General features: G+C 35.1%; 4 protein-coding genes across 6 annotated transcripts; 3 read left to right on the forward strand and 1 right to left on the reverse strand.

Moving 5' to 3' along the window:
• Positions 1-2,412: 2,412 nt before the first annotated feature.
• Positions 2,413-3,594, forward strand: LOC103949999 (tabersonine-19-hydroxy-O-acetyltransferase). Its single transcript, XM_009361148.3, has one exon. The coding sequence runs from the start codon at positions 2,413-2,415 to the stop codon at positions 3,592-3,594; it is 1,182 nt and encodes a 393-aa protein (XP_009359423.3).
• Positions 3,595-4,213: 619 nt separating this feature from the next.
• On the reverse strand, positions 4,214-8,524 carry LOC103949998 (CBS domain-containing protein CBSCBSPB5). Of its 2 annotated transcripts, none has more exons than XM_009361146.3 (15): positions 8,162-8,524; positions 7,761-7,942; positions 7,282-7,450; positions 7,025-7,157; positions 6,765-6,935; positions 6,510-6,594; positions 6,308-6,421; positions 6,095-6,161; positions 5,789-5,894; positions 5,639-5,697; positions 5,414-5,523; positions 5,179-5,312; positions 5,016-5,101; positions 4,820-4,909; positions 4,214-4,572 (listed from the first exon to the last, which is right to left on the reverse strand). In XM_009361146.3, the coding sequence occupies exons 2-15, from the start codon at positions 7,895-7,897 to the stop codon at positions 4,387-4,389; spliced, it is 1,647 nt and encodes a 548-aa protein (XP_009359421.2). In that variant the 5' UTR covers positions 7,898-7,942; positions 8,162-8,524; the 3' UTR covers positions 4,214-4,386. The 2 variants fall into 2 exon arrangements, with proteins under 2 accessions (XP_009359421.2, XP_009359422.2); XM_009361147.3 differs by having other exon boundaries at positions 6,510-6,588; positions 8,162-8,523.
• A 5,505-nt stretch (positions 8,525-14,029) lies between these two features.
• LOC103949996 lies at positions 14,030-14,543 on the forward strand. The gene has a single exon (XM_009361144.3). The coding sequence runs from the start codon at positions 14,171-14,173 to the stop codon at positions 14,384-14,386; it is 216 nt and encodes a 71-aa protein (XP_009359419.2). The 5' UTR covers positions 14,030-14,170; the 3' UTR covers positions 14,387-14,543.
• A 6,048-nt stretch (positions 14,544-20,591) lies between these two features.
• Positions 20,592-25,276, forward strand: LOC103949995 (MADS-box transcription factor 23). Of its 2 annotated transcripts, none has more exons than XM_048588009.1 (8): positions 20,592-20,819; positions 20,911-20,998; positions 22,938-22,999; positions 23,131-23,230; positions 23,326-23,367; positions 23,538-23,579; positions 23,708-23,793; positions 25,041-25,276. In XM_048588009.1, the coding sequence occupies exons 1-8, from the start codon at positions 20,638-20,640 to the stop codon at positions 25,051-25,053; spliced, it is 615 nt and encodes a 204-aa protein (XP_048443966.1). In that variant the 5' UTR covers positions 20,592-20,637; the 3' UTR covers positions 25,054-25,276. The 2 variants fall into 2 exon arrangements, with proteins under 2 accessions (XP_048443966.1, XP_009359418.2); XM_009361143.3 differs by having other exon boundaries at positions 23,714-23,793.
• The last annotated feature ends 61 nt before the right edge of the window (positions 25,277-25,337 follow it).

Raw genomic sequence — 25,337 nt, forward strand, 5'->3', positions numbered from 1 at the left:
TTATGCTATTGTTGAGATATTGTGATTGGCATATTTTTGGAATTGTTGTTGATTTGCATTTGATTTTATACTTATACGTAGTATTATTTTTTTGGAAACTATATATGTTTTATAACATTTTGAAAGGTTTTTATTAAAACTTTATTTCAGGGCCATTCACCCTTGTTTTTCATCCATCCAGGTTTTAGCTGCTGAACTTTTGTATCGATGAGGATTCTTGGCAAATCTCAGTATAGGTGGCTACCCTTAAGGGTATAATCCTTATCCTATCTTGCTGTACTTTATTTATGTTCTGACATCACGTGTGAAATGAGTTCATTCCCGCTCACTACGCACTCTTGTATTTAGGCACTTTTAGGTTTAAATTTATTCACATTTTTCACATCACTACACTTTATGGATTCATCACCTTTCAGGTGTCGACCAATACAGCTCGATTCAGAGTCTTAATGGACATTCCAGATCAGGATGTGTCACTGATAATATTTATTATTTATTCTTTAATCCCACAATATTTCTTATAATAGTTTAGCCCTTGTTGCTGATTCATCACTAGGTAAAAAAAAGTGTTGAGTGTTCCACACTCTACTACGTTGCCAGACGATGAAAATACGAAAGAGGAGATCTACAATTTGCTTGTAAGACCACTATGATTGGCCGTTGGTTTGCATTGGCTACTAATTCAAGAATGAGGATCTTTTCTGAATTCTCTTTGTTGGGATTCTCCACTTGTGTTCGTTCATCGTATATCGTGCAGTAAAAAATTATTTTATTTAAAATTGAACATAAATAGTATTTAATGAAAAATGACTGCACGATATATGATGAACGGATACGATTGGAAGATCCCCTAGTTCAATAAAATTATCTTTCTACGGCTAAAATGAAAGCAATTACCTTTATTTGCTAATCAACTAAAAGCATATAACTTTTTATATTATCTAACTCCACTAGAGCATTATGAATTTAATTATTATGTCATTAAATCATATTATGATGATGAGTTGTTAAGAAATTAGGACTTGCAGTCCCTCTAACTTTCGTCGTATGAGTGGATCTGTTTTTCGGCTTGTTTTGTCGCCATTCAACTTTGAGTGTTGCCGCCGCTCCTCTTGATCCTCAAGTTGATTTTTGTTTTGTTGGTTATGCTGATACTGATACTTATCCGATCTATACAGAATAAATCTTTTAAATGAGTTATGTCTTTACTGTTAGTGAAACTACAATTTCTTAGAGGTTTACTAAGAAGATTTTAATTGCTACGTCTTCGAACCATGCCAAGATACTCACCCTCTATGAGGCCGCGCGTGAGTGTACATGGCTTAGAGAAGTTGCCTAGTATATTTGACCCACTTGTGGATTATTGTCGGTCCTTGACGTCCCAACAATAATATTTGATGATAATTCCGCATGTATAGACTAGATTTGGGAAGGGATGCAAGTAGAGTTCAGCAGGAAGAGTTGATATAAGACTTGCACATGGTGGAGCCAAAAATTTTGTTAAGGAGGGTCAACTTTAAGTAACTATAAAATAATGATAACTTGAGTTTACATATAAAATTTACTTAAAAAATAATCTTAAGTATCAAATATATTCTTAGTTTACAACCTTAATATTATTATGTTTTAATGAATTACATTATAGTAGGTGACACTTTTCAACAATGACGAAAAACAATCATGCCTATACATCTTGATGCGAATTTGAATAAAAGTAATTGAATACGAGTATGGGGACATAAGGTTAAATATTTTTTATTTGATTAAGAGGCAAATAATGAAATTAAGTGTTGAAACCTCTGAGCAAATTGGGAGATGGGTCATAAAGAGAAGAAATCATCCTTGATATCTTCCACCAAAGCTATCATATCAAATGATCCGAACCTTTAAAATTTTATTCAATGACTCATTTGTTTTGATTTTTTAAAAATTATAATAATTTTTCATCGTTACATGAAATTTCAAAAATTTAGATTACTTCATCTGGTAGTCTTGTTGAAATATCTTCTCGGTCGTAAAACCCTCCTAGGCCTTAACTGGCTCTGTCAGTGCAGCAGATTTGAAAATTCAACTAGCTTGACTGGTGTATACAACACTGACTGCGAACTTTTCCACAAGAGAACAGGAGAAAATAATTAATTATAAGTTAGTCAAGATTGATGGATGACTTGTCACCAGGAAAACGCGGTTAGGTCGTGTAGAAAAACACCAACATCAAAATATGCGGTGCGATGAATTCATTGGAATTCACCTCTGAGTTTCGGAATCTTTAGGGTTTCTTCTTCTTCTCCTTCTTCCTTCTTGTCGAAATTCCAAGACATGGAACTCGAAATAGTATCTAGAGAAATCATCAAACCCTCCTCTCCAACTCCATCTCACCTAAGAACTTTCAACTTCTGCTACTTTGATAAGATGGCTGGTCGTATGTACGTGCCGGTGGTTCTTTTCTACAACCCTGCGGCTGGCGCATGTGCTGTTGAAAAATCCAATCTGCTCAAGAAGTCTCTGTCGGAAACACTAGCCTTGTACTACCCATTTGCTGGAAGGGTCGTAGATGCAAAATATATTGACTGTACTGATGAGGGAGTGACATATTTGGAAGCGAAAATCCATGCCAAGTTGTCAGAAGTTCTTCGAAATCCTGACAATGAAACATTAGACCTTCTATTTGCAGACAATTTGCAATGGGAGGACACAAATCTGAGCACTTTACTGGCCGTTCAGGTTAGCTACTTTGAGTGTGGAGGAATGGCAATAAGCATGTGCATGTCACACAAACTTGGCGATGCCGCCACCCTGATCACCTTCATCAAAGACTGGGCTGCCATGGCTTCAAACTCAGGTGAACATGTGATCCCTCTATTCGATATAACCTCAATGTTCCCACAGGACGACATACCGATTGGTAAGGAACATGTTAATGATAAAGGGAAGCTTGCCACAAGAAGGTTTGTATTTGATGCCCTAAAAATTGCCGCCCTCAAGGCCATTGTTGCTCAGAAAGTGCATAACCCTACAAAGGTAGAGGTTGTGACTGCACTACTATTTAAGTGTGCAAGCTCAACCTCTGGTGGACGAGCAGTCCTTTGCCAAAATATCAACTTGCGTTCGAGGCTCGTCCCTCCCATGCAGGAAAATTTTGTAGGAAATTTGGCTTGGTTCTTTCCAGTCCCAAAACTAGAGGAGGATGGTGAGATAGAGCTGCCTGGCTTCGTGGGACAAATGAAAGAGGCTTTGGCTGAATTCTGCAATACATATGCGAGCAAGTTTAGAGGCAAAGAATGGTGCTTGAGCATTCAGCAACACATGAAGAAGGCTAAGGAATTGTCTGGGAGCGGCACAGCTAAATATATATGTAGCAGCTGGTGTAGGCTTCCGATATACGAAGTGGACTTTGGGTGGGGAAAGCCGGTGTGGGCGAGGATCGGCAGCCGGGCGGGGAAGAATGTCAGTATTCTACTGGATACCAGAAGTGGGGATGGGATTGAGGCCTTTGTGACGTTGGAAGAGCAAGACATGGCAAAGTTTGAGCGTAATGAGGAGTTACTAGCATTTGCTACTTTCAACCCAAATCCCATTGAGGAACTCTCGTAAGCTCTTTGATTGACTAACTCTCAATCACTACAAATTGTTTCACTTTCTTTTCTCTTGCACACAACCGGATTACAACGCCGGCAGGCCATACATTTAGGCTTTGTAGAAAACTCTAGCTCTGTGTTTGGAAAATAATGTAAACAAGTTATGAGAACGGCATCTTAAGATTACGAGTTTATGTACAAGACGACGTTGAGTTTTAAATTTGTATTGGAAAATGTTCATAAGTGAAGTTAAATAATGTCTTCTTAAACATCACAAGAAATTGCTATCAGCAGCACGCCAGACCAAACTAATCGTCGTGCACTCTTCTTTTATTCTTCTATGTATGAGAGCGCTTGACGGCTCTTAGTGCCAGTAACAGCTCTCGTGTTATGTATCATGTCAATCATAGACAACCAAAACAAAAGTTCCTAAAACGACAGTCTTCACAACAACATGGCACTCTTTGAGCTGTTTGACAGGAGAAAATCAAGAATCCAATTTCCCCGAATCCAAAAACTTGTACATTTCATGTGGCAATGTTTAGTTCTTTTTTTTTCTTTTTTTTAACACAAGTTCATGAATCTGCGCGAATATGTGTAGGAGGAAAAAAAACGTCACACATGTCATCGATCAATAATCAGCAAAGGGAGAAGTGAATTTCACTTGTGTATGTTGTATAGTTTCTATAAAAAGCACGTATGAAGCACAGATTTTGCCCTCCCAGCCAAATTCAATGAGGTCCCAGGAAGAGTGTTTCTGCTGCTCTAGGAAAATCTCTGTAGGCTTCAAAACAGAAAAATGAATCACTCAGTTACCGGATCTCTTCAGGTACGCTAAAACGCCTAAGCCAACAGCAAGAGCAGCCCCAGCTGCCGCAGCATTGTATGCTGATGCCCATGCAGAATCTGCATATGCATAATCCACATTTCCTGCAGCTGAACCCCTTCGCTGGCGATTGCGTGTTCCTGAATAATCCAAATGCAGTCTCAAACCCTGCAGAGTTGATCATTTCAATGTCAGCCTGAGCTCATCACATACTTCTTGCTATGACGAATCACAAACGTATATTATTGTCCCAGATGACATAATTTCGGGATCATAGTCTAGAATTTGAGTCTCGGGTAGGAATAAGTAGAGTACAGGAAAATCTATAACCGAAAACTAAGATCAAATTCCGTTGGAAACTTCACTGTATTTCTCCTCTATAAGCATCTAGCAAATGTAGACAGATATATCATACCTTCCAACCAACTTGCTTTGCATGATCCACAGCCGCTACAAGATCACTATCTGATGCCAATATAACTTTATCACGGTCTTCATCTTCATACTACAGAATGCAACACCAATTAAAATAATACGATTAGGATGAGGGAACTCTAGCGCCAGACTGAAAAACAGATAAAAAATGTTTACGATTGTAATCTACGAAATACCAAAATTTGAGGAAGGTTGTTGCGGTCAATGTCATCTCCCATCCTCTGAATGATGGAGGTTATAAGTTCTGTCAAATTCTGAATATCTGAAGAGGAAAGAAAACTCAGTTAAGAGCTAAATTTGGCACACTAATTTGATGAGTAATTAGAACAAGGAGCATACTGCAAGTGAATCTATGCATTCGACCCCTTTTATCTTGAAGTTTGAAAGCAAACGTATTTGGAAAATTGGACGGCGGAAAGGGAAGTGATCTCCCTGTCACCGCGCTCTCAGAAGCCAGTTTCAACGAATTTTCACTGAAATGGCAATTATAATGCATAAGTACGTATAAACTTAAAAAACAGTCAAAACTTTTGATGTTTAATATCCATAACATATGCATATATAGATATATAACCTCCGAGACTCATCGTCATCATCATTGGGACTCAAGGCCATGGCAGAATCCCAAAACTTTTGCATCATATTGGTTGCGGCCTCATTACTCACTCCAGCAGTATTTCCAACCTGGTTAGCAACGAATATTGTGTAAAGCAAACAGCGGCCACAGCAGGAACGACAAAAATGTACAATAGGCAACAAAAAATTGTAATAATCAACAGTAGGTAAGGACTAGACTTACAGTGGCCACAGCAGCATGAGTGATATGAAGTACATCAACAACGGCAACTACAGCTCCATCTGCATCCCGGTATTCAATAATTATCATAGACTATAAGTCTTATATTACTTGACAAAGCAAAACACATTACCCTTACTATCTGTATCTTACCTCTGTCGAGAACAGGAATGTGTAAAAACTTTCCATCATGCATGGTATGCAACGCATCGAGGATTGGTGTATCAACTGTAGCACATTCTGGATTTGGAGTCATGACCTATTAATCAAATCAAAAGAATGCTGAGATGGTTGGATTATTTGTATTCCTTCCATTATACAAGCATAAAATGAAGAGCTTCTTGGAATTAGCAGATGTTACAACTTCTGGCCAGATAAGACAAGGACAGAGGGATACATTTGCAGTTTTCATTAAAATGGCCCTAAGGACAAGATTTCCGAACTGATAGAGACGTGTACCTTCCCTACAAGAGTGGTCTTCGGAGGAAGATTTTGTGATATTACGCGCATTAAGATATCTTTTGAGCTGACAAGAACCAAAAGCGCAGATTAGAATCCAACTTATCTATGAAACAATAAGATTATCACAGCGACTAAAAAAGGATAGAAGTACTGTGAAAAAGTTAAAAATGTAGTTTTGTTACTTTAAAAAACTTAAGACAATAAACTCACGTAAGAATTCCTCTTGGCTTGTTGTCAATCATCACGACTGCTGAGCTTACTCGCATTTCCTGCATCTTCTTTGTTGTCATCAAAACTGTATCTGTTGGTGAAACTATTAAAACCCTGAAAGACAAACCTCTGTTAAATCAAAACTGGTAAATTTTATAATCGTGTGGCCACATAAAACAACAGACATAAAAATATTACCTACTTTGTACTCTCCAGAATGATTGTTGACAAGGATGGTCTAAACAAACGCTCTCGAAGTGTCTCAACGAATGTATTGGAACCTGCATCTCCAAAAATGAAAAAAATAGCATTAAGTTAATATTGTTTTTTCAGAAAACTGACTACTCGTCATCACGCAAGTCTACCAAAAAAAAACACAGATATTCGTCCAAAACTGCAAATATATCTTAACACTCTGACATAAAGTTCTAAAGAAAACACTAAACTCTCTACTAACCAGAGCTAGATGTGCCCCAATGTTTTTCAACACCTTCCACAGCAGCAGCAATAGCCTTTCCCTTTTCAGCTGCTCTTTCCATTCGAGCAATGGCATCATATAAACACTTTGCTATATCAAGTAAAGCAATGACCTCTCCATTCTCCACAACGGGCAAATGTCTGAATTTCCCTGTAAATGCAGAAATCATCATGTAGAAAGAGCAAGCCACAATAAGATCGTATGCCAAGAAGTAAATTTGCCTCTCATTTAATACTAACCTTGCACCATTTTCTGAAGGGCCTCAACAGCAAGAGTGTCTGAAAGAACAAATATTGGGTTCCTTGTCATAACTTTAGAAACAAGGGTTTCTTCAAGATCAAGCTCACGAGAAATAACCCTTGTCGCTATATCCTTCAACCAAATAAAGAAATAGATGCATAAGAAAACAATGCAACATTGAGTTCAAATATTGTGTTCTTTGTTTTTCTATGAAGGTATTTTCTTGAAAAATGCGACACTGAGTTCAAAGTCATACCTTGTCCGTAAGTATTCCACATAGCAATGCATTAGAGTCCGTCAACAACAAAGCATCGACTCTACGAGCAGCCATCCGACGACAAGCTTCTTGAACACTGGTATTTTCAGGTACCGTCAGAGCCTTTGATAGCCGCAACCGTTTCACTGTACGCTCTCCAGTTAGCCCCCTGCCCCCAAATGCAAACAGATAAGAGACTATTGTCACTTTCATTCCAATGCACAAAATTTCAAACAGAACATGCCTATGCCTATTGATTTAGCTGTCCTCTACAGCATAAACCGATTCACTCTCAATATCTACCGATACCCAACTTCTAATCAGTACATCGAAATCAACCTTCATAAAATTTTACTGTTTTACATTTACACAATCATGGGGTTTTCCACCCAACTCACATTCGTGTAAAACCTCAATTCTTTCAAATAATATACATTTCATTTCATTGAATATATATATATTGAAAGTCGAATACTCACATTGAACGAGAAGCTGTGAAAGATTTTCGGGCAGAATCAGGGGCTCCGTTACTAGCATCAGAGGGTTTCTTCTTGTCCTGCAACGATGTGTTCGTCAATGACAGACTTCTCCTCGAAGAACCGCCTTGACTAGCCATCGTCGCCTTCAATCAAACACCTTTATATTCTCCCTCTTCAAATCCCTGCACCAAAATTAATTATTCAAAATTCAAAGCAATTCACGAATTTAATTTCCAAATTTTATTCATTCCCAAGATAGAAATTCCTCAATCTTCGATTTTCAGCTCGTTTTCTCCATTGCCAAACATTCCAACCAAATAAACGATAAAAATATGGGATTCTTTTATTCAATTTTCTTCCATTTTCTCGGCAACCAAACAGAAACAGAAACAGAAACTCACCGGACCCGGAACAAAACCTCCTCCTCCTCTTCCTCCTCCACTACAATGGAAATTCAAGACTGCTTAAGAATCAGAATCCGAAAACCTGAACGAAAATTCACAATCTGATTGAGTCACATCCTATCCCAGGTCCAAGGCCAAGGAAATCGAAGCTAACGAGCGACTCTATTGGAATTGGAGGCGATGCTTCGAGAATTTTCCCGGGAAAAAGAAACGCTCGCGGTCGGGGAGTCTGGTCAGAAAACCGTGAAATTTTCCGGGAAAATACACCGACCGGCGAGAATGAATGAGACCCAGAGAGGGAGGGAGGCAGGGAGAGAGAGAAAGTTTCCAATAAGCTGAAAAGATGAGACGACCGGCCAATCGAACCCGCCCACGTCGACGATTTTCTAACAGAAAATTTCAATTACCTCCAATTTACTGGCGCTTTTTTTTCAAGCCCTCCAAAATTCGTTTGCGGTTGATTTACGGATTTGGCCTTCGAATTTGAGGAAATGTACAATCTTTGCAGCGGCCGTTGTGGGAGGGCTTTCCAGTCTTTTTATGTTCATACTAGATTTGGTTAATTAGATATCTGTCAAATCTCTTACAATCTAACCGCACAGGTAACATATTATGTTTCTTTAACGGTCTAATTGGATTATTAGTCCTGTAGGGATATGATAGTTAGAAAGTAACCTCTGAGGTAAAAAAAGCCTAGAATTTAAGTTTTGTGGTGAAGTCTGTTAGAATTTAGGTTCAAAATTGAAAATTCCTTCAACTTTCGGTTAATTGTTAGCGTATAAGCCGCACATATTAGGCTAAAACGGAACTCTCCATTAATTGTTAGCACATGAGGCTTACATGTGAGGCTAACCTTATATTTTTAGTCTCATATGTGAGCTTCGTGTGCTAACAATTAACAAAGAGTTAACGGAATTTTTTAATTTTTGGCATAAATTCTAACAGACTTTATCACAGAGACTTAAATCCTAGTTTTATTTACCATAAGGGCTATCTTCCAACTATTATATCACCACGAGAACTATTAATCCAATTAAGCCTTTTTTAATTGAGTGTCGAGTTTAAATGCGGTCTGGTAGCATAGAATAGTCATATTATTTGTAATGAAAAAAAACCTTGTTTTATTTAGAAAGCACTTGTACTTTAGTTACGAGCCTCCAGTTTAGGCTCGTGAAGTATGTGTTTTCATCCCAATCTTAACGTATTGTGAATTTATTAATGCCTAAGGATTAAGGAATGAAAATATAAGTGGATCTCGCATAAAATTAATGTGTCATACTTAATTTTAACCACGTATCAATATTAAGATGGTTGTTTACCTCATACATGAACAACTAAGCATCATTCTCATGCCTAAAAAGTGAATAAGCACGCCCTTAACTACTTGGTATGCTTGGTTATGTTCAACTATGACATTGATCCTACATTTTTACTAAATACCATGTTATACTTAATAATCTTACAGGATATGTTACACTAGAAAATCTATTTATGCAAAATGGTAATCTTTATGTTCTCGCGTAATAAATTGCAGCAACTCAATCTAATTGTTATGTGGCGAAGTTAGATGCAAAATATCGTTTTTTTAAATCTTCTAATCTATTAAACATAAATTATTGTAAGTTTAAGAAGAATTGAAAACATGCGCGCTTGAGGCTTGGGATCAAGGCCACCATTTCATGCCTTTACACCGGTTCGCGCCTGTTCATAGAGAGTTTGTTGTTTCAAGTCATTATTTTTTTGTTTGTGGTGTTTAGTTGAACTAAGGACTAATGCTTGATTGTTGAAAGAAGAACAGCAAATCGTGCTGAAATAGACAAGTTGTCAATTACAAATGAATACGTGGTCAAACAAGTAAAAAATTGAAAACTCGAATCAACATCACTAAAAACAAATGGACACGTGTCCATTTTTAATTAGTTTTTTTTTTTATCAAAACTTGCTGCTCTTCCTTCAGCAATAAAGCATGTTTGTGGAGTCTAAAATAATCTCAAAAATCCTAGAGGCGACATGTGAACTTTTGCTCAAGAAAAACATAATTGCCCTCATTAAATGGGCAAGCTTATCAAATAATCCCACGCACAGCTTAGCACCCTTGAAGATCCAAGCAACTGAATACGACTACCCACATCTCATCTGCCCATGGCAAGGAAAAGTAAAAATAAAAATATTAAACATAAGAATTAATTATCCAAATCCTATCTGTAATACATTCCCAATTGAAGATTGACTACATTCAAGTAAGTAATCCCTATTTAAATCAATTAAAGATATTTACGCCATTATATCTCAAGATATTATTTCCTATTTAATATCTTGATAATATTCCCAATTTAATATCTCCATAACCATTGGCCAATATATCAAGATATTAGAGAATATTTACACTATTATCTCAAGATATTATTTCCTATTTAATATCTTGAGAATATTATCTCCATAAACATTGGGCAATAAGATGCCGCCATGTGCAAGGTAAAACCCTAACACTATGGCTGGCTTTCTCCCCCTATATATATCTCCAATTCTACCAAATTTCGGTAAACTTTTGCTAGCCATAAAAGCTCTAAACAATACTCTTTTTAGAGAAATTACCTTAGGTATCAGAGATCCATTAGCCAAATCCCCCACCTCGTGGGCGCATAAGGCTTAGATCTTTGTTCAAATGTGTTGATTATTTTGCAGGTGCATTTTGGTCAAAGTAAGAGACGGCGGAAATTTGCATCGACAATGTTCTTAACTAAGTCTATTGATTTTATGCAAAAGATTTATATTGCCTATTTATGATTGTGGTTAGTTGAAGACATTATTTACTGGATTATGAAGTCAATTTTGTACTAACTAAAAACAAGTTAGGACTTTTAGCGAAGGGTGATGCTATCCACACATCTCCTATTAATATTTGTCTTTTAATAATTTTCAATTCATCGGTCGAAAAAAGAGAGTATGAAATATTTAAAATGGGTGTATGGATAACACAACTATTAACAAATTATGATTTGATAATCAGATTCTAAATTCTAATGGTAAGGTTTGTGCAAAGCATCAATGATGCATTTGTTTATAGAAAAGAAAAGGCCCATTGCGTGCGAATTTTGCCCTTAATGTTCAAGATTCTATATATAACTTCCCTACAAGAATGTAGTGGTGTTGGATTTATAATTCAAAAACTGAAATGTATAAAAGCAAAAGATGCCCTAATTATTTACCTCAGGAGGCTTTGGATTTATTTGGATATGCTATACTATCCTGCAACCTGTCATGATCTTGAAACCAAATTAATCATTACGAAAAGCAATAGCGAAATTTACGTGGATTAGTGGATGTTATCGCACCTGAAAAATGTCATTATGCACTGAATTTTATAAAAGTTTTGTTTTGTATTTTTACACATATAAAGTACAGAATGACATCCTTAAATGGTTAGCCTGAAAAGCCAGATCGGGATAGCTGTGCTTATTTTAGAGCGTCGAGAATAGATAGCATTTATGAATGAAATTCCAACAAAAAATAAAAGAGAATTAAAGGGTTAAAGCTAGCATGATTGGAGCTTAAATTGTTCATAGGAATCCACTTTTCTTTAAAACGTGTTGTATAAAACTCATGTTCCTGTGGATTAGAGTATTCAAATTTCATTTTACCAATTATTTCAACAAGCACGTAACAAAAATGTTAGATTGGGCACCAATTTTAATGGGGTGGTTGTTGTTCATACTGCTCTCTCCTGGCCTATTGTTCCAAATACCAGGAAATTCCAGGCATGTAGAGTTTGGAAGCTTCACCACAAATGGCAAAGCAATTTTGGTTCACACTCTTATTTTCTTTGGCATCTTCACCATCCTCATTTTGGCAGTGGGAGTCCAAATCCACACAGGCTGATTCATCCGGGTGCTAGTCGAGCTCAAGACCTGCTGGCCTTGAGTTTTAACGAAAAATCAACAAGTTGTATAGAGACCGGCATTTCATATTATATTTTTCTTTCATTTTTCCTCCTCAGTATTTGTGTATCTTCAAAATTTTACTTTCTCTTGATTTGGAATTTCTTGTTCATGTCTTGATTGGAGTTGAACTGGTTAGCCTTAGTTTTCTTTCTTTTACTATGCATTTTAAGCCAAGATTTGAGATGCAAATGCTCAAATTAAGCTATAAATCCATAGAGCACCGTTAGTTAAGAAGAAATATTGGTAAGAAAATGAGGCAGAAAACAAAGTTATATATTTGTACACAGTGATATATTTAGACCTTTAGACTAAGGAGTAAATGAGTAGAAGAATATTATTAGATCGTAAATATTTTTATGTGAACTCCTTATGATAGAAAAACGGCCAATCTTAATTAATCTTTATTTTTCTACTAAATGATAGATTTTTTATTTAGTCAATGGTGATGCTCTATTGAGAATGAATTTCACATCGATAAGAGAAGATACTTTGCATGAATTTATAAGTAGTTGAGTTACTCCTTATATTGCTAATTGATTTTGTAGTTGAATCTTTCAAATGGGCACAATTTTTTAATTTTTAATTTTTTTTAATACAACGATATATTTTACATTAAGGGGAGGAGTGAGTTCGGTTAAGCCACACAACAGGCAACCTAATTTGATATCGAATTCGCCATTCACGAGATTTGAACTTAAGACATCTTGCTTGTAAGTGAAGAGGAAGTGGGGAGTTTTATTTAAGGAAAACTAATGAAAATGGTTTGAAAACTTTGAGTTTTAACTATAAAGACAAAATAAAGGGTAAAGTGAATAGTACCAGGGTTGACTTTTTAGTGTAAAAATGTGATTTTTCGTTAAAATGAGCAGTACCATGGGCTTTTCGTTAAAACTTCATTTTATTTATTTATTTTTAAACAGAAAGTAGAACTATCGTTGGATCATAAACCGTTATTAGGTCAAGACCCAACTTGTATGCACACGTCAAGGCAAGCCTAAATACCCAATTCAAAAGTAAAATTAACAAAAACGAAACACTTTTTTGTTTTTTTTGTTTTTTGTTTTCCTAACAAGGAAAGGGGTAAATCCGAACATACGAGTCTACTAGGGCATAGGTTTTTTCATTTTTTATTTTTTTTATCAAACAATAGATTTGTTAAATTAAAAAAAAAAAGAAATATTTTAAATTATGATTTTTTAAAATTTTGATTAAGGTGTTTTGTATTGGACGATTCTGTTTACACCCAAAAATAATAACTGGACAATCTTTTACTTTGTTCAACCCAATTTTTAAACAAAAAAAACACTTTTTATGATCTAAACCTCGAGATATCATTTAGTGTAAGTGGTATATTGACACATACATTATATATTATTATATAAGTGAAAAGATACTTGAAAAAGAAATTTTTTTTCATTTGTATAATAATATATAACGTACGTCTTTGTGTACCGAAAACATAAAAAAAATCTCCTCTAACCTCAAAAATTGGTGGACATGCCCACTCCTAAAATTGATTGACATTAATTTCTTTTGTCCAGAAATGTGTACCAATATGCCGTGTGACGACAAATTCTAAAAAAGCAATTTACTTTGTAAAATTTAAAAGCACAGATAAGGAAAGAGACCTTCACCCGATTCATTCCATCAAATTCATCAAATTAATAAATTTAGATTTTTAAAATTTGATCTAACCACTACAAATGTAAAACTCCTTTTTAAAAGTTATAATAATTTTAATATTTCAATAGCACGAATCAGGTGATTTGATGAATTTAGTGGAACAAATTATTAGTCCCAGTAAAATGGTCGCCAACTTTTTTCATCCTCATCCTCCTCAAGAAGATCACGGCCGTCGAAATCCAACAGTCAAGATCCTTACTCGTCCATTTTCACGAGAAAAACACATGGTGCCTGCCAGTGCATTTATGTTCCCACCCTCAAATTTCTTCAAAAACTTCCAAAACCCACCCACCTTCCTCTCAGATCTTCGAAACCCATCTTTTACTTTATCCTTCTTCTCCTCGTCGTTGTTCTGGTTTTGCAGAGGAGAGCAGGGGCAAAAATGGCAGACTGGGGTCCGGTGGTGATAGCGGTGATGCTGTTTGTGCTATTGACACCCGGGCTTTTGTTTCAGATACCCGGACATGGGAGGTTGGTGGAGTTCGGGAACATGGAGACCAGCGGCGCTTCCATTCTGGTACACGCAGTCATCTACTTTGGCCTCATCACCATCTTCCTTATTGCCATTGGAGTTCACATCTATACTGATGCTGATTAAGCTGTTTTTTTTAAAAAAATTTATTTATTTGTATGAGTGAGTGATTAGATTAATAAAGTGTGTGCACTCAATTATAATTTTAATCTTGTATTAATTGTGTAATTAGCTTGTCTATTATAATCTATGGTTGATTTGGTATTGATCTTGTTTCTTTGTATTTAATCATCAAGCTTTGTGTGTTTTATACGCATTTTGAACCAACTGGCTCTTAGTCTAGCGGATTTTTCTTTCAAAATATTTTGAGTGAGGGTTTGCTAAAAGAAATGTTTTGAAAGAGGTTTTAAATTCGAATGACGATGAACATAGAAGTAGAACTTAGAAGCATTGTTGGGGTTGAAATGAATGGATGGATGGATACTTGATGCATTTTTATATGCTCATGCTCCTAAATTATAATAAATTGCTATTGACGTTTACTTGGGGGCTTTACCCACATTTATGAGAGAGTTCAATACACTCTGGATCTGGAGAGGTACTCTCTTATAACCGTTGACGCGACTTAGAAAATATACCATGGATACCTGGGGGTAATTTTATAACACGGGACACTTGCGATAACTTTGGTGTATTTCATTGTACGTTTCATTATTCGTCACGTGTCTTTTTATCTAATCATGATTTTTTTTTCTTTCAAAATTTAAAAATGAACATTTAATATGAAAGTTGACAGTGATTAGGTGAAATGGTACGTGGTGAATAATGAGATGTATGATGTGTATACACCATAATTTAAGATGACAAGCAAAGATGCTCCCCATAAAGTTTCATTTTATTGGGGTTCATGAGAAAATCCTTAGTCTATTTCAACAGATAAGTTCGCATTTACATCATGTTATGATAGTAATTTGAATTTTACATAAGTCAAATGTAAATTGTCATTTTACCTCTAACCCATCACATGTAGGATATTTTGGTACAGTGTGAGACATAAATAAGAGGAATATTTTTGCTCACCACGCTCAAGTGATGGTGATGCTCATCATTCTATTTATCGTCGTTAAATGAGTTTAAACTTTGAAATCTGTGTAACGAATAGACACAAATTTTAAAATTTAAACTCATATAATGGCAATAAATAGGGTGGTGACCAAAAGTGCACTTCCTAATTAAGTGCATGGTAAACTGACAATCGTGTGACAATTAAGAGGTAACGTTATGTGAACAGCAAATTGTCGTTTTATCTCTAAACTATCACGTATTGGTAGGTAAATTGACAATCGCATGACAAATAGGGGTAAAACAACATTTCGGCAAGGAGTAGGATTCTCTCCCCTCTGTTTTTCTCTCCCCATTCCTCCTATTTAAAATATCAGAATTAAGCTACGTCAACATCTTATATTATTATTATTATTTTTTTTTTATAGAGAGAAACACACAAAAATGGAAAATGTGTAAGGCAAGGAGACGAGGACAGGGAAGGAGAATAAGAGTACAAAGAATCCTATTCCTTTGGGCAAACCCAAGGTAAATGTTGTCTAAAGCGGGCCGGGTGGAAAATTATTCATGGGGTACAAGGATTTGGGTCACTCGCCATTGAGTTGTTTCAGACTCCGTTGGTCCTTTTTCAATCCCTTGGGCCCTTGCAAGTTAGAATTGGTGTAAAATTGCATGAGACTCGTAAGTGAAATGATTTATAAAACCTTCACCTTGCATACTACGGCAAAAAAATAAACGTAAAAATATACATTTACCTCTAAATGTAAATAAAAAAAAGTGCTGATATGCTCATTTCATAGTCTTATTTTTTTCGCTCACGTTTGAATGAAAATTCTAATATCAAATTAAACATTATGTAAGCAGACTTAAAAAACTCTGTTAAAAATTAATCCTCTTATATATTCTATGTTAAAAAAAAAAAAAAAAACTTAAAATGAGAAACGAATCAAACCTTTCCATTTTGTCTCTCAATCACTCAACTCTTTCCAATTCTTTAGTCTCCCTCCATCTTCTCTCTCTTCTGTCCCCTCCCCCTCCCCCCCCACCCCCCCCCCCCCCCCGCCCCCCCCCAAAAAAAAAAAAAAAAAATCTACCTCTTCTTTTCTCCCTACTTTTCAATCCTTAATTCTAAATTGAAATTCAATAATAAATAGATATGAATCTTAAATTTAGATCTGGTAGAGGGAGAAAGAAAAGGATAGAGGGGAACATAAAAAGGAGAAGAAAAAGAAAGGAAGATAACTTTCTTAGCGGCAAAGAGAAAAGGAGTTGCCGCCATCATATGTGGTGTCTAGTTGTGATTGCTTTCAACTGGGTTGTACGGGGATGTTCATGGCTTATCCATTTTTGTAAAATCTTCAATATTCAATCATCCTTTATATTTATTTTATTTAGGACTTAAAATTGTTAGGGATATTTTAGCAATACAAGTTGATTGGAAAAATATAAGACTATGAGTGGACATAGTAGCACTCATAAAATAAGGTATTGGGATATGAGATAAGATCAAAGGACAAACATTTGTCAAATAATACTACACTTTATAAGCCCTTGGATCTATTTACATTTAACGCTTTTAATTAAAAGTTAAGATGAGTACTAAATGATGTGACAATGAAAATAACCGTCAAATAAAATATTTTGATAAGGGAATTTTGTGAAGTTAAAATAGATCTAGCCTCCATCTTCCCCCTTTGTCGTTTAGGTTAGCAACTCTCCAACACCAACAAAAAGGTCTGCAATGCCATTGACGAAATTCATCTTTGTCTTTGATGCAGTGAATACTTCTTAACGTAGGCTATATAAATATTATTTGTCTGCGATGAAAATAAAAACAGGGCTAATATGAAATCCAAACAAGAATATAAACTATTTGCAGAGTTTAACACTTCTGTTTTCCTCCCAACTTTAATTTTTTGCAATCATTTTTTTATGAGTACAACGATATATTTTACATTGGGGAGAGGGAATAGTTCATCTTCAGAACTAAGACCTCTCACTTACAAGTGAAGAGGAATACCACCAGACTATAATACTGAGTAGCCAATTTTTTGCAACCATTAAATAGCAAACAAGAAACTACTCAACATGATACGATTAATCACAGTTTTTATTCATTTTAAGTTTTAATCTTTATTATTTATTATATTAGTTATAATCTGTGTCATTGTTCATGTCATTTAATGACTAAAAGCCTCCACGTCACTCTGAATAAGTCATTGGCCGTTGAAAAATCTAAAATGGCTAAATGTAAAAAAAAATTTGTCAAAACATTTGTCTCTTGATCCTGTTCTTTGGAAAATATAGAAAAAAATGAAGAGCAAAAGTTAATCACTCCAAACATGGTTAGCAGACTTTTTATTAAAATGTGTCAATATCTATTTCAACTTGAGCTTACCCCAAGCAATAAAAATGCTCGGGATGAATTGGATTAATGGTCCTTATAGTGATAGGTAATCAGAAGATAGTTCTTGTGGTAAAAAATTTGAATTTAAACCTTCGTGGTGAAGTCTGTTAGAATTCATGCTCAATTTAACATTTCCGTTATTTATCCGTTAACCCATTCCGTCTTCATAACCAAAAAGGAAAAAAAAAAAATCTCATTCATCCAAGGCTATGAATTCTTTGCTCCATGCTTCAATTTCGATTTCATTCAAAACTCTTTTGTCCATCAGTTCGACTGGATTTTTTTATTTCAGCACTAGCCAATCCAAGTATCACTGAAAATCTTAGTTATTCTTTCTTACGTGGAACTTTAATTGAACTGCTTGTTTGTTAATTTTGCAAGAACTAAAACCAAGAAAGATGAATAGAGTAGCAGGCATATCTCAAAGGTTTGTTTCTGGGGATTTGCTCATTAACAATGATACGAACAACGAAGGGAAGCTGAAAAGCTAGAGAGAGAGAGAGAGGGAGGAGGAGGCAGGTCGAATGTCTAGAGAGAGAAAAAGAGAGGGGGAGGGAGGGGATGCAGAGAAGCAGGTAAGCAATCTGGAAAAAAGATGGGGTGGTTGGGGTGGGAATGTGAACGAGACTTATAGAAATATTAATTTGTGCTTGAATCCTAATAAACTTCACTACCAGAGTTTAAATCCGAATTTTTTTACCATGAAGCTGTCTTTAGCTTACCCTGTTACCATGGGAATAATTAATCTAATTTAGCCAAATGGTTAAACTTGTAGGGTAACACGAAAAGGCGTTAAACCACGTTCGATTAATTGTTAGAAAGAACGATACAAGAAAATAGTAAAGCTTTTGATTTGATTATTGGTCAGCTGAGGGAAGAGACATGGAAAGGAAAATATGAGAGACATGTCGGCATTTCTCTCTTAAATCACATGTTATGACTAGATGAGCAATTAAAATACACAAAGTGATTGATAAATGAGCTATTGGTCACTTGAGAATTTTATGGTTTGGATTTCACTTTAAGTCTGTGAGTTGCGAGTTGGAGTCTAACTTCGTTTAAGAGGCCTTGTTGATAGTGTTCTTTTACATTTAAAATAAAAGTTTTGCATAAAGTGCTTTAAAACATATTAAACATGGACACGTACCAAGAGAAGAGATATCTATTTTTTAGACAAAACTTGTTACGTCTCAAACACTCAACTAGGTATGTAACTAAAGGGTAATATTAGGTAGGCCAAATTTTTAAACTAAATTTTGTAAACCGAATGATGTGATTGTTGATGATTGAGTTATTACTTAAGTATTGATTAAAATGCTTATTTCATATTGATGACACATTACTTGGTTTGTAAATAAGGTAGAATTTGATTTCCATAACATTATTCTTAATTAAATATTGAATTGTATGTGTTCTAATATTCTAGTAGATAAAATGATAAATTTTCACTTATGCAACCCCGATTCGAAACTCCCTCGTTCTTAAATGTTTATAATACTTTTCAACTCTCCCATCTTTAAATAATAATATTAGATTAAATTTTGAAGACTCTAAGATTCCCTCTTTTCTCTCTTGAGTCTTCCACCCAATGATAATAATAAGTCGATCTCTTTTGCACTCCTAGGTTTTAAGTCCACCTCTTTTCTCTCCTCCACTTTCGCTACTGGGTTTAAGTCCATCACCATCATAGTGGTGTGGACCACCATTGAGGCACAACTCCAATCTTGTCTGAACATGTCCATAAATCTCCCCTAATAATAATCCATAATTTGACGCTTTGTCACCCACATTTTCCTGTAAACCCAACAAAAGTTTTTTACCTCTCATTTTATTCAAAAGGTATTGATGGGTTTCACAAACTTTTGATTTTACAACCCATGTATGTCTCATCCCCCTTTTTAATATTTGTAAGTACTATGTTTCACGTGTCAATTAGTGATTAGTAAAATCTCAACATGCAATATATATATATATATATATATATGTGTGTGTGTGTTAGTGAAGAAATTGTTACCGAATATTTTTGTCCATCATTTTATTTATTATCTTTAGATAAGTTTAGAAAACTGATCATTAACATCACTTAAGGGTGATGAATAACAATGCACCTAAAAATTGTTATTACGCGTTTAATTACTTACTGTATTGTTGATCACAAGTACTATGTTTCACGTGTCAATTAGTGATTAGTAAAATCTCAACATGCAATTTATATATATATATATATATATGTGTGTGTGTGTGTGTGTTAGTGAAGAAATTGTTACCGAATATTTTTGTCCATCGTTTTATTTATTATCGTTAGATAAGTTTAGGGTACTGATCATTAACATCACTTAAGGGTGATGAATAACAATGCACCCAATTTTTATTACGCGTTTAATTACTTACTGTATTGTTGATCACATCTTTATTTAGAGAGGTTGCACTCTTAAATCACAATATTAGCTAGTTAGCTTACACGATACGGTAGATATGTAATCAAAATAGGTGATGTTAGTAACACATCATGTGGTCATCTAATATCTATTGACATAAAGTCGGAAGAGATTCAAATTTTTTAGGAAATTGTTACTGGTACTTCAAATCTCTCATTTTGCACTTCAAATTTTCTATAATTAGAAAGAAAAATACACTTGTAATTAAGAAGTGTAGAATAAAGTTGTTGGAATGCTAATAACAGTTCCTACAAGACAATAATAATGAAATTCGAGTGGGATGATTGCAAAAGGGGAATTTGGTAGTGACGTCTTGTCAAAAGTCCAAATATTATTAACCAGCACCTTCATGAGCTAATCACGAATCAATCTCCTAATTAACTACAGATTAACATCGATATTCTTCTATATATGTAGTATGGAACGGTGAGTAAGTTACAGTGGACAAATATAATAAGGTATTAGTAAATATGGGCAGGGGGAAAGTGGAGCTGAAGAGAATCGAGAACCCAACAAGCAGACAGGTCACCTTCTCAAAACGCAGAAATGGACTTCTGAAGAAGGCTTTTGAGCTCTCTGTCCTCTGCGATGCTGAAGTTGGCCTCATCATCTTCTCTCCATCTGGCAAGTCCTACCAATTTGCAAGCCACGAGTACGTTTAATTAACAAGTAATTAAACTAGCTAGCTAGGTTTGATGATGATCTTTCCCAATAATAATTGGTTATGGTAACGTGTGATGCAGCATAACTAGGACCATTTCCATGTATAAAAGGGAAGTAGGGTTGCCTGAATCCAACAACTCAAGCTTCGGAAGGGCCAGAACAATGGAGGTATATATACAATATATTTATGTATTGCTCTTTTCGGTGGAATTTTTTTTTCGGTCCAATGCTTATATCTAAACATAATGTTATTAATTTACGTGATATAAAATAATTGAACGTCAAAATTGATATTTCATGACCTAAAGTATTAACAATTAAGAAATAAATACGCTTATGTATTATAACATGGGTGACAGTGACACTAACAAGAGTGTGAACTATGGAGTAATAGTAAATAATAAAATGATTATAATATATACAGAAATATAGTCCATATCCATTGGGCATATTTGGTGTCGTATTAAAACAAAATTCATAATTTTCAAAACATTTCTTAAGAACATCTTTTAAGCAAGGTTCTAATAGACGTTAGCCGCTAGTCAGGCAGAAGACTTGGGCCTAGTGCCTAGGTAGCAAGACTTGGGCCTAGTGCCTAGGTAGCAAGACTTGGGCCTAGTGCCTAGGTAGCTAGACAGGGCCTAGGCAGACTAGGCGAATTTAAGTAAACTTATTATTTATTGTATAAATAAGTGCATGTTTATACTTAAAAAATGCATAATTGTAATGAGATGCATAAATTAAAAAAATAGAATGACATATATGAAAGTATTAGAAAATATTGAAAACATGGGGAACCAAAATATAATGAGTGTTCATCCACATATTCAACAATTCGCTAACAATTTATTAAAAATATATAATACAAAATTAAAGTTATCTATTTTTTGTCTAAGGGAGAGTTGTGACCTAAGTGAGTGCTTCGGCGGCTAAGAGATCCTAGGCATCATTTCTTAATTTTTAAACGCCCAGGGATTAATTGAGGCACTGGTCAGCTGCCTAGCGCCTAGGCGGTGCTAGGTGGGGATTTTTAGAACAATGCTTTTAAGAAAAGTTTTATTTAAGATCCAAAAATTGGTTTGGCATAAGATTCAAATTGTTTATAAAATTTTAATAATTAAAAAGAAAAGGAACAAAAAAACTCTACAACAACTCCCTATGGATCCAGGAATTACTACTAGATTCAATTGGATAGACATATAGATCCAAAGAGAAGGTCGAAGGACAGGGAGAGAAGAGCATAGAGATGAGAGAGAAATAGGAGAGATGTTCGGAAGGGAGGAGAGAGAAAAACAGGATAAAGATAGAGAGCTAGCAGAAAAAGATTGGAAGATAGGAGAGGAGAGAGAAAATAGTGGGTTTGGAGTTTAAAATCTTTAAAAACTCTCTTTTTGTGTTGTTTAGAAGTAGGTTAATTTTTAAGTTAGTTTTGAGTTCACTTTTTTTTTTAAGTAGTCTTACCAAACGAGTATTTAAGGTGTAAAACTTAAAATATATTTTTGAGTCTAAAAGGTGGAATTCAAGTAGAGTACTAAACATGCCCTTAAGTTTTTCTTCTTTTGATGGATCAAATGGGCTCCTATATGTCCATCCTAATTCTTTTCAAATAAGATGACTCTTATCTTTTCTCCAAGCTAATTAAACAAAGGGTGGTGCTATCCATACATTCCTTTTTACCTCTTAAATACTCTTTGTTAATTTATGTTTTTTGATTTTTTTCAATTCATTAAATCTGATGGTTAGAAATTGAGAGAGGTGCGTGGGAGGTAAAAATGAGTGTACGGATGACATCACCCTCAAACAAATAAATAAAAGTTCATATCTAATTAGCTAGTAATTAATCACTCCTACAAAAGCATGAAAAAACAGCTTTTATATCAGAGTTCAATTTTATGTCACTTCCAATAACATCGATATTCGATATTGTCTCCCAACTTGTTAATTATCACTCACATTTTATAACAAAAGGTTTCAGTATTGGTTGGAATGAGATTATGATATTTAAACTCTTCTTTTTTCAGAGATATGATCAATGTGGAATATTTCACAATTTCTTGTCTCTGCAATGTTAAACTAATTACTTTGATCTGCTGTATATTTTTGACAGTATTGGAGGAATGAAAATGAAGAGTTAAGAAAATCAATAGGGAAGTTGGAAATGAGGCTGAGGTAGGTTTGCAGCAACTACAACTTTTTTCCTGTGCGACGTGTGTGTGTATATATATATATGTGGTTGTTTTATTTCAAATTTCAACAAATTATAAATTAATTAACATGGTATTATGAACATATATATGAAGGAACTTGGCTGGGGAAGAGCTATCAACGCTTGGCGTGCAAGAGCTAAAGCAGCTGGAAAGACAGTTAAAAACTGGGGTTGAACGCATCCGCTCTAAAATGGTATATATGATATTATTATATTTCTGGTTTAATTTATATGTTACTGATAACAACTAGGGTTTAATTGATCTGTGATTAATCTAATTAATTAACAGAGACGGATCATTTCGGAGAATGTTAGCTTGCTGAAAAGAAAGGTAACAACCCTCTCGTAGTTTCCTGCTTAAGTTGTTTCGATTAATTCAAATGAATTGTTACTTTGGACGTACGGAAATAGTAGTTCGTAGGGTTTATATTAGGGTTTGACATGCTTGTGAATTGGGTTTATATCAAAGTTTCTATAATTTAGTTGTATAATATGCTGCAGCATAAAGCATCGCAAGAAGAAAACACGCGTCTGCTAAAAAGAGTGAGTAAATATTGCCCTAATTTCCTATGTTAATTAATTGCAAATTGCGGTGAATCATAGAAATGCTTAGTTAATTAATTGGACACTTTCGTTTGATTAACATGTGCTGATTTGTCTTTTGAATTGAGATTAAGTTGCACGAGCTTAATTTTGCTGATGCCACCTGCTCGACTTCTTCTGTGGGAGCAAATGCACGCATTAGTGCATTTCCAAGGTACAAAAATATAAGGATTAATTTCGGTTTACTACTTTGAAGTTTTTTGGTTTTCAATATTTGATACATAAAGTTTTTTTTCATCTCAGAGTGGTATCTAAAGTCATAATTTTAGGATACTTTCATACATCTGTTAAAGTTTATATTAAATAAGTTGTTAAATGGTGACATGGCGCCTACATGGACAATAACTGGATGTCACGTGTCAATATAGAGCCACGTGAATATTAAAAATAAATAAAAAATAAAAAAAGGGGTTAAATCTCTATCCTGCCCCTCACCCACCCCACCTTCCCCTTCCCTAATACCCACCCGCCACCATCCCTTTTCACCTTCCCCTTCCCCAAAACCCCCAAACAACCCTCCCTCCCTTCTTTCTCTAGATGACGGAGTTTCTTGATCTGGATGAGAGCTTGGTGCATGCACAGGCTGACCCGTTGCCAGAGAAGTTTGATTTCATTATGCAGCCGAGGATCGACGGAATCGAGTGGCTGTTTGATCCCTATTCTTCCACGTGCTCATCTGGGTTCAAGATTGTGATTTTTTCTGTAGAGATTTCCTTTTGGTGTTTGTGCATCTCACCTATTTGATCCAATGTATAAGTCAAGATCTTTTCCTGAGGTTTTAAGTTTCTCTAAAGATTTTCTTGTCTCTTTTCTACTCATTTGGTGATTTGGTGAAATGGGTTATGGTGGAATTTTTGTTTAGAAGAATGATTGTTACAATGAAATGGGTTATGGTGGTTCGACAAAAAAAACGGGTTATGGTGGAATTTTGGAATGGAGAGAGAAGGGAGGAAGGGTTGTTTGGGGGTTTTGGGGAAAGTGACGGGGAAAAGGGATGGTGGCGAGTGGGTATTAGGGAAGGGGAAGGTGGGGTGGGTGAGGAGCGGGATAAAGATTAGCCTAATTTTTTTATATTCACGTGGCCCATATTGACATTTGGCGTCCAGTTATTATTCACGTGGCGAGCGCCACGTCACCATTTAATGGCAGATTTAACAACAACCTTAACGGATGCATGAAAGTGTCTCAAAATTATGACTTTAGGTACCACTCTGGGATGAAAAAAACTTCATGTACCAAATGTTGAAAACCAAGAAACTTCAGGGTAGTAAACTGAGATTAACCCAAAATATAATATGTACACACATATATATATATATATGTTAAAATTATTATTATGTTAATAATGTTTATCACTAATTAAGCTTGCTGTTGATCAATTATACTCTTACTGTGTGGCAGTGAACTAATTTGAAATTCAGGGTTCTTCAACATGATCTTTGAGCAGCACCATCCAGTGCCCAACTGATTTGAAAAGGCTACCTGCTTGCAGCAGCTTCAGCTTTTGCTGTTGTGTATGTATACTTAAGATTATATTTGCACCTAGCTAGCTTGAGTTTCTAATTTCTTGTGTATGAGCTATGTGGAGTTTGTGGAAATAAATTTATGTATATGATGATTTGGATTGTTGTTATGCATATATGTTTCTGGCCATACAATGATAAAAATAATATTTTTTGTATTTGTTTTGGCTACGTA

This window comes from the organism of the source record quoted next, unplaced genomic scaffold (genome assembly GCF_019419815.1).
Source record: "Pyrus x bretschneideri cultivar Hongxiangsu unplaced genomic scaffold, Pyrus_bretschneideri_v1 Contig27, whole genome shotgun sequence".
Taxonomy (NCBI): Eukaryota; Viridiplantae; Streptophyta; class Magnoliopsida; order Rosales; family Rosaceae; genus Pyrus; species Pyrus x bretschneideri.

Coding starts and splice junctions, on each gene's coding strand:
- LOC103949996 (XM_009361144.3), top strand. CDS start 14,171: ATGGCAGACTGGGGTCCGGTGGTGATAGCGGTGATGCTGTTTGTGCTA.
- LOC103949998 (XM_009361146.3), bottom strand. CDS start 7,897: ATGGCTAGTCAAGGCGGTTCTTCGAGGAGAAGTCTGTCATTGACGAAC. Junction 5,698..5,788: donor CATTCCTGTTCTCGACAGAG/GTAAGATACAGA, acceptor ACCGGGATGCAG/ATGGAGCTGTAGTTGCCGTT. Junction 4,573..4,819: donor CAAAGCAAGTTGGTTGGAAG/GTATGATATATC, acceptor TCAACTCTGCAG/GGTTTGAGACTGCATTTGGA.
- LOC103949995 (XM_048588009.1), top strand. CDS start 20,638: ATGGGCAGGGGGAAAGTGGAGCTGAAGAGAATCGAGAACCCAACAAGC. Junction 20,999..22,937: donor GAAGGGCCAGAACAATGGAG/GTATATATACAA, acceptor TATTTTTGACAG/TATTGGAGGAATGAAAATGA. Junction 23,000..23,130: donor AAGTTGGAAATGAGGCTGAG/GTAGGTTTGCAG, acceptor ATATATATGAAG/GAACTTGGCTGGGGAAGAGC.
- LOC103949999 (XM_009361148.3), top strand. CDS start 2,413: ATGGCTGGTCGTATGTACGTGCCGGTGGTTCTTTTCTACAACCCTGCG.